The sequence below is a fragment of the Chrysochloris asiatica genome, unplaced genomic scaffold (genome assembly GCF_000296735.1).
Source record: "Chrysochloris asiatica unplaced genomic scaffold, ChrAsi1.0 scaffold00384, whole genome shotgun sequence".
In the NCBI taxonomy this organism is placed as follows: domain Eukaryota; kingdom Metazoa; phylum Chordata; class Mammalia; order Afrosoricida; family Chrysochloridae; genus Chrysochloris; species Chrysochloris asiatica.
Genome location: NW_006408902.1, coordinates 1091257 through 1105377, shown reverse-complemented (window position 1 = coordinate 1105377; position 14121 = coordinate 1091257). Strand labels below are relative to the sequence as shown.

At 39.9% G+C, this 14121-nt stretch overlaps 1 protein-coding gene across 1 annotated transcript in view; it reads left to right on the top strand.

Moving 5' to 3' along the window:
- PKD1L1 (polycystic kidney disease 1 like 1) overlaps positions 1-10889 on the top strand; it is a 270006-nt gene extending 259117 nt beyond the window's left edge. The window contains exon 51 of the mRNA XM_006876506.1: positions 10848-10889. Coding sequence (XP_006876568.1) covers positions 10848-10889 — 42 coding nt within the window. The remainder of the gene's footprint in view (positions 1-10847) is intronic.
- Positions 10890-14121: the final 3232 nt, after the last annotated feature.

The following is a 14121-nucleotide window of genomic DNA, read 5'->3' as shown; positions in this document are numbered from 1 at the left end:
CATCAATTCCTGGTGCCTTGTTCTTTGCCAATTCCTTCAATGCACCTTGCACTTCCTCCTTCAGTTTCATTACCTCTTGAAACAGTTGAACATTAACCATTTCCTTTTGGTACAGTGACTCTCTGGATTCCTTCCATCTTCTCTTGATGCTTTCTGCACCATTCAATAATTTTCTCAGAGACTCTTTCAGTAACAAAAGTTGAGGCTTGAATTTTATCTTCAGTTCCCCCAGCTTGAGAAATGCTGAGCATGTTCTTCCTTTTGGGTTTTCTGATTCCAGATCTTTGTACATTGTGTTGTAATATTTGGCTTTATCTTCTTGAGCTGATCTTTGAAATTTTCTGTTCAGCTCTTGTAACTCCTCATCTCTTCCATTAGCTTTAGCATCTCTATGCTGGAGAGCAAGTTTCAGTGTCTCTTCTGACATCCATTTTGACCTTTTCCTTCTTTCTTGTCTTCTCCATGACTTTTTGCTTTCTACCTGTATGATGTTCTTGATGTCATCCCACAACTCTTCTGACCTTCTGTCTTTAGTGTTTAATGTATCAAATCTGTTCTTCAGATGATCTCTAAATTTAGATGGGATATATTCAAGGTCATATTTTGGCTCTCGTAAGTCTGCTTAAAATAGATGGGCATAAGATTCTTATGATTCAATAGTAATTGTTATCATGACATAATGCAACTGTCAGAATTGTAAAGGTAGAAGTTTTGTAACAAAAATGGGAGAGCAGTTAATCTTTCAGTCCAGAAACAAAGAATCTTAGGACCATCAAGAAAGAAGCGCACAAGTGGAATGGGGAAACTTATCCAGAGAAGTAGGGACACCAGAGATGGAGGCAAAGATGGGGACATGGAGAGGGGGAGCAGCTGAGGACTCTAGATTCATGGGAAGAGAGGGTCTAAGAGATGGTGGCCATGAGGCCAACTTGCAGAATAAAAAGTTAAAAGAAAAAAAAAAATGAGGTGGATCTGGTCCTTTTAAAGAGGAGTTTGAGTCCTTCTGTGGGTTCATACTTGCAGATATCTGGAGTATCTTCTAATTTGTTTTGATACGGTTTATTCTGGAGATGTGGGCCCAAACTTTCACGTCTTTAAGCTTGACTCCTGTGGGACTAGATAATAACACTTGATAAGGTCCAGTCCACAGAGATTGTATGTAGTTGGGTGGATATACCCCTATCTCTCTGATCTTTTAGTAACACCCATCTTCCAGGTTCTGTAGCTGGGTCATCGTGTTCCTGATTAGGACCAGGAGCAACCTGTTGGCCATAATCCAAGACAGCTTGCTGTACTTGTCCCAGTTTTATTTATGTGTTAGAAGTTCTTCATCGTCTAGGTCTGTGTTAGAAGTGACTGCCATATACAGGTTCAAAAGGACTCAACCCAATTGTACCTTTAGGACTGGCTCTCATTCTCATGAGAGCAGCCAGGAAAGTTTGCATCCAGTCTGTCTTAGTTTCCTGGCATAACTTGGCTAATCGCCTTTTGAAAGTTTACTACTCAAAGAACTACTCAGTTCTTTCTACCTTGCCAGGTGCTTGGGGCTTCTGAGATGTATGTAAATAGTGTTTAATTTCCAAAGCTAAGGCTAAGCCTTGAATAATCTTTGCGATGAATGGTGGCACATTGTCAGTTTGAAGACTTATTAGGACATCAAACCTGGTCATTACATTTTTTTTTTTAAGGCTTTTATTGTAGATAGAGTGAAAATTTACAGGGCAGGTCATCAGTTTTACATTCAACAAATCATATACCTTGTTTCATTACAATAATTATAATCCCCTCCATGTACCAATAGTTAACAGTATTTCTCTCTATCCATGTTAGCTTTAAAAACAAACAAACAAACTCAGGCATATGTAATAATTTACACCTCCAAAGGGCACATTTTGCAAGTCTGCCTCCTGGCCTCTGGCTCTTATTCCCCCACGTCTCATGAATCTAGAGTCCTCAGTCACTCCCCCTCTCCATGACCCCATCACTGTCTCCATCTCTGGAGTCTCTGCTTCTCTGGATAAGGTCCTGCATTCTGCTTGTGTGCTTCTCCCTTGATGGTCCTAGGGTCCTCTGTTTCTGGACTTTAAGATTAACCACTTCCCTGCTTTTGTTATAAAACTACTACCTTTACAATTGTGACAGTCACAATTATTCATGATAAAAATTATTCACTATAGAATCATATGAATCTTATCCCCATCTCTTTTAACCAGACCCATCTAGACAAGATAAAATCTATTCAATGGGGACTTTCTTTTCCCCCATACTCAAACTAAACTCCCTCTTGAAACCTTGTAATCCAATCACTTCATGCATTTATTGCCCCCTCATTTTAGGTAGCCAGTGTCTAAATTGCCTGTCCCTATCTACCCTGTGTACAGAGGGGATAATACTGATACTTGATGTGAAGATTTCTTTCCTCTCTATTGGTATTTAGAGTTACTACCTCCATGAGTATAGGTCAGGTTCATCAAATTGTAGCAATTTACCCTTGTTTCTTTTATATAAAAAAAATATATATTATTATTATTATTGGTAATCTTCCTCTAGTCAAGTTCTAATTATCAAGCCATCGAGGCTACTAGGTCAAATGGGTACTGTCTTCAAGCTTGGGTGTTCTTGTACATTTCCCCTCCCTTCATATCAGCTGGATGCTTCACTCTCAGCTCTAGCCCTCTGTGGCTATGTCCTTGTCTGTGGGCTCAAGTGTCCCCAGGTCCCACCACACTTTGAACCAACCAGCCCTTCTTCTTCTCTCTCTCATCTCCAGGTCAACGGGAGTCAGTGGACTGTGGTTGAACTCAGCCCATTTCTTCATTGCTGCCTTTCCCCCTCTTCCACTCACCAGTAGACCAATGTGGTCACCAGCAGGCTTACATGCTTGTTTGTGTGTTCCCTTTGAGTTTCAGTCTTAGAGGGGAGTTTGTCCTGAAGGAACTTGATTGCTTGCCTTGATGGCTTCCTGACAAACAGCTTGCTTATTCTTGTAGTAGCCAGTCATGCTGACATTTTTGTTTTGGGATTTTCCTGATTATCTTTTTTTGATGATGTGTCATCGGTTGCTCTAGCTGTTCGAGGCTGGTCTGCTTGTCCTTGCTAGTGGGAGTGTCCCACCTCAGAAGGTTCTGGATGAGATGCACAATTCCACCTAAGGTCCTATTCTCTGCAAAGGCTTTGTAAGAGGCCTATTTTACTGGGTAAGTCCTAGAACTCCTTTTAGGTATTCCAATCAGTTATAGGCTGAAGACAAGCTTGTAAGTTTCTGTAATCATGTTTCCCAACATTCCTTTCTATCCCACTCAGGTGTCTTATTTTACAGTAGTAGGCAAGGGAAACCAATATTCATAAGCATTTTAGTAATTATTTCGTCTCTTCAAACTATGCCTAGATCCCTATATCACTGAGCCCTGTTGTTCCAAGGTTGAGTGTGCATCACTATTTACCTCTGTCCCACTTAGGACATGCAAACCTGTCTCAGTGTTCCCCTATCTATCTTGTTCTTCTGCCTCCTTGCCCTTCTTGTATTGCCCTCCCTAAAACCAAACTAAACACCCACCCCAACAACACTGTTATGGTTACCTTATATTCCATTAACTCTTCCCTCCATTTAAGACCATCTTGGTACTTAACAACAACAGCAACAACATTTTATCCTGTAATCTACCTTACCTTCCCACCACCTGGATATCTGTTCCTTTGTGTTTACCTTCTTTTACATTGTAATTGTTTTGATCATAGACTGACCTTCCAGATCCTCTGTTCTGATAATTTTACTCTGTTCTTGACTCTTCCATTTGTTGATTGAGTTCAGGGTGATACTACCATGTACGTCATTCTCTAGTTGTTGTCTGGTCTTGTTGGTTCTCAGTCTACAGAACTTCCTTTAGGGTATATTTTTAGCAGAGTTGGTGTGGCAAAATCCCTTAGCTTCTGTTTATCCTGGAATGTTTTGATTACACCATCATATTTGAATGACAGCTTTGCTGGATAGAGGATTCTTGGGTGGCAATTTTTTGTTTTGTTTTGTTTCAGGGATTTATATATGTCTCCACATTGCCTTCTTGCCTGTATGGTTTCTGTTGAGAGATCCAAGCTTAATCTGATGTGCTTGCCTTTGTATGTTACACTTTTCTTTTCTCTAGCTGCTTTCAGGATTCTGTTATTTGATTTTGGGGGTCTTAAGCTCTGGTAGCGTAGTGGTTACGAATCGGGCTGCAAACCTTAAGGTCAGCGGTTCGAAACTACCAGCCGCTCCGCAGGAGAAAGATGAGGCTTTCTACTCCCGTAAGGATTTACACCCTCGGAAACCCTGTACAGGGTCACTATGGGTCGGACCCGACTCGATGGCACTTAACAACAACAACAACAATTATTATGTGTCTTGGTGATTGTCTTTTAGGGGCTGTCATTTCTGGGGTTCATTGAGCTTCTTGAATGCTTATCTTTTCATTTTTCAGGATGTTAGGAAATTTTTCTTCCAGAAGCTCTTCAACTATCTCTTTTGTGGACTTGTATGATTCTTCCTGTTCAGGAATACTGATAATTCTTAAGTTATTCCTCTTCATGCTGTCCAACATGAATCTTAGACATTCTTCAGATTTTTTATCCTTTTTTCTGTTTGTTCTTCTATCTTAATGTATTGAGAGATTTATCTTCTAACACACTAGTTCTGGCTTCCATCTCTTTAATCCTACTCCTTTGCCCTTTCAGTGTATTGTTCATTTCTGATATTCTATTACTAATTGTTTGGACCTCTTTCTGTAGGTTATGGATTGTTTCCAATACTGTATCTATTTTATTTGATATTTCCTGTAGTGCTTTCCTGACCTCTTCCTTATACTTCTCAATTCTATTTTATAGTGGTTTGATACATTTTATAATCATTTTTTCTGATTTCCTTCTCAGGCATTTCCAAAGATGGGCAGCCATCTTCCAGTGTGGCATGTAGGTCTATTTCCAGCTCATATGCCTCAGTCACTTTATCTCGCTTCTGGACATGTGCTGATATAGTCATCTTCTTCTGTTTGGGGGGAATATTCAGGAGTTAATTGTGGCCTTAATACTTAGATGGGTGTGTATTTTGGCATTTTTTATGCTTTCTGATTTCCTCCAGGTAAATATGATCAGGAGATGGGCTTCCCTTTTTAGTCTTCTTCCTGATAAATTTCAAGATGCTACTGTTTGTGGCATAACTCAGGATTTAATTTTCAGCTTATTTTCTTTTTAATCTGCCCGTCCTGCTCCACAATCCCCATTTAGGCAATTTTCCTAGTGATAAACAGTTCAAGACTGACTGTGGCCATTTTGCAATGACATTTGGTTTAAGTGGAAACTGTCACTTTAAATTTCGAGGAGATCTGCACGCATGCATAGTAGAACTCTCCAGGGATTGGGGTGGGGTGTCCACTCGCTCAGGCACCCCCTCTAGTTTCCAGAATGTAGGTGCACAAACAGTGAGAGACCAATGAACAGATACCAAAAACAGAGAATGTCCACACCTTTATCTCTGTCGTTCTGTGAGGTATCCGTGGCTGCTCTCATCCTTGGCCTTGTCCAAGATGGTGGCTCTGGGAGCAACTGAGCATCTTGAATTAGAAAGCAATGGATTTCTTGCTTCTGCTACAATTTCCCCTAGCTGTAAGCCTTCCAACCTTTTAAATATCCCTTTATATGTGGTTCAGAGTTCTGGCACCATTCCCTGAGTCTGCTTGTTCTGGTATTTGGTGTTGTTGCTGATGGAGTTCCTCACTGCACTTCCACCCTCTCCCCATCTTGTTTATTCTGGAGGGTGTTACAACTTAAGGAGAGTTTGGTAACTTTACAGGCTCTCTCTGTTCAAGTGGGGAAAACCTTTACCTATCCAGTAATGGCATCCACTAAAACAAAAGATATTTATAACTTCTGCACATGTTCATCACTATAAAGTCAATTTGCCAATTCTCTCCAGGAAAGGTTCCACTCCTTTGAATGGGTTGTTGTAATTTTTGTTGTTGTTAGGTGCCATTGAGTCGGTACCAACTCATATCGACCTTATGCACAACAGAACAAAACACTGCCTGATCCTGGGCCAACCTCAAAATTGTTGCCACATTTGAGCCATTAATGTTGCCACTTTGTCAATCCATCTCACTAGAGGTCTTCCTCTTTTTCTCTGACCTTCCACCCTACCAAACATGATATCCTTCTCCAGCAACTGATCCCTCCCAACAATATGTCCAAAGTATGAGAGACAAAGTTTGGCCATCCTAGCCTCCAAGGAGCACTCTGGCTGCACTTTTTCCAAAACAGATGTTTGTTCTTTTGGCAGCCCATGGCACTTTCAATATTCTCCTCCAACACCATAACTCAAAAGTATCTATTTTTCTACGGTCCCTTATTCACTGTCCAGCTTTCACATGCATATGAGGTTATTGAAAATACGATGGCTTGGGTCAGGCGCACCTTAGTCCTCAAGTTGACATCTTTGCTCTTCAACAGATGTGCCTAATACAATACATCTTTTGATTTCTTGACTGCTGCTTCCATGAGTGTTGATAGTTGATTCAAGAAGAAAGAAGTCCTTGACAACTTCAATCTTTTCTCCATTGATAAGAATGTTGTTTATTGGTCCAGTGGTGAGGGTTTTTGTTTTCTTTACATTGCGATGCAATCCATACCAAAGGTTGTGCTCTTTGATCTTCATTAGTAAATATTTTAAGTTTTCTTCACCTTCAGCAAGTAAGGTTGTATCATCTGCATATCGCAGGTTGTTACTGAGTCTTCCTCCAATCTTGATGCCACGTTTTTCTTCATATAATCCAGCTTCTCGGATTATTTGCTCAGCATAGAGGTTCAATAAGTATGGTGAAAGAATACAACCCTGTCGCACACCTTTCTTCATTTTAAACCATTCAGTGTTCCCATGTTGTGTTCGAACAACTACCATCTTGGTCCATGTACAGATTCCTCATGAGCACAATTAAGTGTCCCAGAATACTCATACTTCACAGTGTTGTCCGTAGCTTGTCATGATCCACACAATTGAAAGTCTTTGCATAGCCAATAAAGCACAGGTAAATGTCTTTCTGATATTCTCTGCTCTCAGCCAAGATCCATCAGACATCAGCAATGATATCCCTCATTCCACGACCTCTTCTGATCCAGCTTGAATCAATGAAAGTTCTGTGTCAATGTATGCTTGCAGCCGTTTCAGTATTACCTTTAGTAAAACTTTACTTGCATGGGATATCAAAGATATTGTCTGATGATTTCTGTATTCTGTTGTGTCACCTCTCTTTGAAATGGGCACAAATACAGATCTCTTCCAATCAGTCAGTCAGATATTTGTCTTCCAAATTACTTGGCACAGATGAGTGAGTGCCTTGTTCCATCTCATTTTCTTGAAAGATTTCAATTTTCATTCCATCAATTCCTGGTGCCTTGTACTATGCCAATTCCTTCAATGCACCTTGGACTTCCTCTTTCAGTATCATTGGTTCTTGATCAAAGGTTGATCATCAACCATTTCCTTTTGGTACAGTGACTCTGTGTATTCTTTCCATATCTTCTTTTGATGCTTTCTGCATCATTCAATAATTTGTCCAATGAATCCTTCAGTAACAAAAGTCAAGGCTTGAATTTTTTCTTCACTCCCCTCAGCTTGAAAAATGTTGAACGTGTTCCTTCTTTTTGGTCTTCTGACTCCTCATCTTTGCACATTTTATTGTAATATTTGACTTTATCTTCTCAAGCTGACCTTTGAAATTTTCTGTTCAGCACTTGTACCTCCTCATTTCTTCCATTTGCTTTAGCATCTCTATGCTGGAGAGCAAGTTACATTGTCTCTTTATTAATTTCTTCCTCCTTTTAAACCAGTCTGTTTGATCTTGAAATCTGCCTGACCTCCTCTTGACTTGGACCTCTGTAACTGTACTTTCCCCTCCCATCACTTTGTAATTGTCTTGATCATAGATTGACATCTCTGATTCCTTATTTTCTGTTCTGCAACTTTGTTGTACTCTGAACCCTTCCATATCTAGACTAAATTCCAGGTGGTATTACTGTGTATGTCAATCTCCGGTTGTTTTCTGCTGTTGTAGATTCTCAGTCCAAAGAACTGCCTTTAATAATTTTTGTAGAGGTAGCTTGGTTTTTACAAATCTTTTAATTTCTGTTTATCCAGAAATGTTCTAATATTGCCCTCATTTTTGATGGACATCTTTGCTACATACTTAAGTCTAACCCAGGCAAACAGACAGTATGTCTACTATGGGGACTAAAATAAGGTAGAATACAGCATAAGAAATTTGTTTCCAAGTTCAAAATAGTGGGAATTTGTACACTTTATACCTTCCACTTACTGTATTTTTTTCCCTGTTACTTTACCTTTTGACTTTTCATGAATAAAATTTACTATCTACCAAAAAAAAAAAAAAAAAAAAAGCACTGAAGGCGTTGGCAAAGAACAAGGCTCTGGGAATTGATGGAATACAAATGGAAATCTTTCAACAAACTGATGCAACAGCATCAAACATATCTGTGTCAGAAGAAGTATAGGCAGAATGCTCCTTGACAGTGAGGACAAAGCTCATCTTCCTTACTTTAGACATGTTATCAAGAGGGACCATCCCTAGAGATGGACATTATGCTCATTAAAGTAGAGGGTCAGAGAAAAAAGGGAAACCCCTCAATTAGATGGATTGACACAGTGTCTGTAACAATGCACTCAAATGTAACAACGATTGTGAAAATGAGACAGGTCTGGGCTTTTTTTCCTTCTGTTGTGAGTTGGAACTAACTGGACAGCACTTAACAACATAGAAGTTTATATCAAGGAAATGGCTGACTCAGTTGTAGAGGTGGCCATGTCCCAAGTCCATTGGTCAGATGAACCAAGATAGGATGTCAGAAGACAGGTAGGATGATAAGATATCAAGTTGATTCCCAGTGTCAGCAAGCAATAGAACTGACCACCAACTGAAGTCCAAGAATTGGAGGTCTGATGACAAGCAAGCTACAGGATCTAGACCCAGCAAAAAAGTAAGCTAGTTTGCTTAAGTGTCCAACACATAAGAAGCAGCCCCCAAGGATACTTCATTTTAAATGACTGGCTGCTCATAGCAGATCTCAACATAGAGGTAATTACATTACATCTCATCATAGGGTAAAACTGCGTATCAACTCTCAAACCACTGAGGATCCTGACCCAGTTAAGTTGACACCAAACCTGAATGATCACACATAAAAGTAGTATCTTTGCTTTTTAACACTTTAAGGAGATCTTTTGCAGCATATTTACCTAAAGAAACATATACCATTTCTGTGGGTATTGATTGTGAGTTCAAATAAAATGAAATCCTTGACAATTTCCAAAAAAAAAAAAAAAAAAAAATTGTAAGTGGGTCAACTTGAAATTTGAGTTTTATAAGGATAAATTGATTATGGAATAAATTGTGTTCATTAAAAATTATTTTTCCCTAATTTCTATGAGAAGAGACTCATAGAAGTTCATGATATAATGTAAGTTGTCTTTTGTTTTCAAGAAAAGGGGACAATAAACTATATTCTTTCATCATCTTACTTTCTTCTTAGTTCACTGGGTTTTACAGCAACCATGATGTGTTCAGCAGATGGTATGCATAGCTTCTTATCTGATGCACTTAACTTTAAAAGGCATGTCATCTGGCGAGATCATTGAGGGCCAGTTAGGGTGTGGGAGACCCTCAATGAGATGGATTGGCACAACAGCCACAGTAATGGACTTGAACATGCTGGCAATTGTGAGGATGCTGTACGTAAGTTAAGGTCTCCTTGACTCAGCATTGACTTGACAGCAGCTTACAACAGGCATCACTTCACTTTCACAGAGGATAAATGCAAAGCCGGCTCTGGCACCATCATTTGCTTACACAAGGCTCTTCGACCAAGTCCACATTTCATCTGTGCCTCATCCATCACTGGTTAAATCACTTTGTTTTAAATAAAGTAGTAATTTGATTTTTACAGGGAGCTTCATTAGAATGGGGGGAAATTAAATTTTCCAAGGAAAGGAGGAAATGGTTGAATAAAAAAATATAACAAGTAATTGAATTTTAGGTCCATGGTGCCCCAGTGTGATTCAATTCTGACACATGGAACAAATAATGAAATGATAAAGTCTTCTTCTTCCATGCAGAAGCCCAGTAAAGTATATGAATAATGTGGTATTGAAAATTATCTGTTTCTTTTGACTATGTGTGACCCATTTACATCATGGGCTGAAGCTAGTATTTGCAGAGCAGTTTTAGGGTCCACATATATTTACGGGAGTCTACTATGCTGTAAAATAAGCACTCGTCTGTTAGCTGCAAGATTGGTGGCTCATACCTACCAGCTGCTCTTTGGATACTCTATAAGAATCACTATGAATGGAACCAACTTCACAGCTCTTAACAACATATGCAACATAGAACAAGGTGGGTAGTTAACATCTCACTTAATCCTGAAAAATCTGAGTGAGGGAGGTAGTAGTTTCCTCATTTTACATATAATGTAATAAAAGTTTAGGGAGATGGAAAAATATCCCATTTAGAATGTACCAGAGCTGGAACTTCAACCCTGTGCTTCGGATTCTAAATTGTATGTTATTTCTAGGACATTTAAGTAGAAATGGACTCACAATCCTGGGGGCTGGTACTTCTAGATACTGAGTTTCTAGTAATGGTCGTGCTATTTCTTGGTATCTAATTCAATTAAGAAAGTATGAAGGGAAATATTCATACTTGTGAGAGAACCTGAATAATCAATTCATAAATGGCCACTTAATGAATTGCAACTATCTTAAAACTTTCAATAAGCAAATGGTTTTTTTGTTTTGTTTTTTTTTGAAGGTAGTGCTCAATGCTCGAGAAACTGCAGGGAAAGGACACTAATACAGAGATGATGAAATCGCTCCTTGGTTTTTGTTGTTAGTTACCATGAATTAGCTCTGACTCATGGTGATTCCATGTATATCAGAACAGAATGTTGCCTGGCTCTGTATCATCTTCATCTCATTGGTATGGTCAAGTCCATTGTTTCGGTCACTGTGTGTTTTGTGTCCTTTCCAACCCAGGGCATCATCTTCCATAATATATCAGACAACAGTTGGCTGGTTTCCATTGGACAATTTTCAAAAATAGATTACCAGGCTTTTCTTCTTAGTCTGGAGACTCTACTAAAACCTTTACACCATGGATGAGCCTGCTGATATTTTAAATATCAGTGACGTAGCTTCAAGCAGCACAGTCAAACATAAGCCACCACAGTATGATAAACTGACTGATGGGTTAATTGGTTTAATCTTCCTAAATATGAATTGGAAATAAATGCCAATAAACTTAAAAATGACAGTACCACTTGTCACAGGCATATATGACCTCTGACTATTTCCTAAGAAAGAAAATATGTGGATATATATACAAAAATGTATTTGTTTTTTCCTTCAAATTGCTATCATTGTTGTTAAGTGCTGTGGAGTTGATTCCAACTCATAGCGACTCTGTATAGGAGCAGCTGGTGGGTTTGAACTGCTGACCTTGTGGATCGCAGTCCAGTGCAGACCCTACAGCACCACACCAGGATTACAAAATAATAATTCAGAAGTACTTCCATATCTTCATATATTTCTGAAAGTTCTCTGGAAGGGTAAGCATCAGCTAACCAGAAAACTCTTGTCATTGTCATTGTCATTGCCCTCTTCCCCTTTTTTAGTGAAGCCTGCTGCCTGTGGCTGGGTAAGGTGCTGGTCAATCCCTCCGGTTCTGGGGAGTCATACCTATCTTTCTGGACATGATTGTTTCCGGGCACCACCACCACCACTCCCTGGTGCTGAGACCAGGGTGCTTCAGAGCGAGACTCGTGTCTGTGGATAGGATGGGCAGGGGAGACAGATGCTGACTACTATCACATTGTTATCACTATTACTAGGGACATTTCCTCTCATAACTGAGCCTCTATGACTAGACTGAACTGTCTCATCCTATTTCAAGAGAACCCTTGGACTCTACAGCCACCACTGACCCCACCAGCAGGCCAGAACAACTGGATTCTACTGTGGATCAAGGTTTAGCCACAGTCTTGGATTTCTGCCCACATGTATGTATTCACACTCAAACCATCCTTGGACCCTCAACCTCTCAAAGCAGTGCTAGAGAGGGGTAGCAACTCTCTAGCAGTGTTAAAGAGGGGTGGGCAGAACAGAGTCCATTCCAAACCCACAGCTGTTGAATTGGTTCCAACTCATGGTGAGCTCATGTGTTACAAAGAACTCACCCACAAAATTTCTTGGCTGTATTCTTTTGGGAAGTATATCACCATAAGTTTATTACACTGGGTAGGGTCAAACCACAAACCTTGTGAAATGTATATTTGTGTGTGTGTGTGTGTGTGTATATATATATTTATACATTGTTGTTATGTGCTGTTGAGGCAGTTCCAACCCATAGTGACTTTGTATAGTATTTCCAGGGAGCAGCTGCTGTACTTGCACCACCAACCTTGCAGTTCAAACCGACTTTGCAGTCTAGCACATTAACCCACAGCATCACACCAGGACTATATATGCTATAAAAGTTCCCATCAAGGAAATGGCTCACAACTGTAGAGGTGGCAGAGTCCCAAGTCTGTGTCAGATGAACCAAGATTGATAGGTCCAGGAGACAGACAGGCAGGTAGATATGAAAGCAGGCTGCTGATGGCTCCAAGGATTGGAAGGTGATACAGCAGGCCAGTGGCTCAAGTCCAAATAACCAGAGGTTAGAGGACAAGCCAGATGCAAGATTCAGACCCAGCAGAAAGCAAGCAAGTTTTGCCTGAATGTCCAATATATTGGAAGCAGGCCACACTGCTCATAACCAATCATCACAGAGTTAACTACAATGTATTAGATCTCACCATGGAGATAACTGTATCTTAACTACCAAACCACTGGGAATCCCGGCCCAGTCAAGTTGACCCAACAATTTACCAATCACAGCAGTCAAGTACAAACCATTGGTACCACTCAGAAACTCCAAGTCTTTCCTTGCTGCCACCTTTTTCTGGTCTGGGTTTGCTGGATGTTCTTTTAGCATAAAGCACGACAAAGAGCAGGAATGCCATGGGTCAACCCCTCTACTTGAGCACTAACACAGAGTGAAAGGAATTCAGATCTGAAATTGCACAATTTTGTGTGGCCTGTTTCTTAGACCTCATAAAGCTGGGGTAACATGACTCTGTTGACCTTTGGCTGCTAACGAAAACAAGGTAAGCATTTCTAACTCCTCCCTGTCCAAGGGAGGACCAGAAATAAATCTGAACCTATTTACAACCCTCTTTTCCCTAAAGGTGATAAAAGGCTTCCCCCATTTTAACTGGGTCCCTCCCAGGTTCTTGTATTTGCTGCTTGGTTTTTAAAAGGGAGTGAAGGTATTGAGTATCTTTCAACTATTTACCAGAAAAACAACAAAGATCAGATTACCAGTTTAGAGTGATTCATCTTTCCTCCCCAATCAGAGCTATGTGTACATTGAGTCTGTGTACATATTAGTTCGTTTCACCCATTTGGTCGGCTCAGGAGTGGGAGGCAGGGACAAAGGCCTGGAGAAAAGAGCAGTGGAGTAATTAAGACATCAGACAGGGAATAGCAGGGGCCCTTTTGCTTCTTTCACATGAAGATTTGAATGTTTTGTGTTTTTTTTAAGCAAAAATATCTCTGATTTCCCACTGTCAAGCCAATTAATGATATTTTCACCAGGATCCTGGTTTGGGAGATGTTTTAATTTTGGAGAAGTTTCCATGACAAAAAGCATGTCTATATCTTTAGTAAAAATGAAAATCCTTATTTGAAGAATTATGTGAAGCATCCTACTGACGAAGATTAAGGAGCACAGCCTTCGGTATAGATTGCATCTCAATGTCAAGAAAACAAAAATCCTCACCACTGGACCAATAAACAATATTCTCATCAACAGAGAAAAGATTGAAATTGTCAAGGACTTCATTCTTCTTGGATCAACTACCAACACTCATGGAAGCAGCAGTCAAGAAATCAGATGATGTATTGCATTAGGCAAATTTGCTGAACAATACCTTTTTAAAGTGTTGAAGAGCAAAGTTGTCAGCTTCAGGACTAAGTGTGCCTGA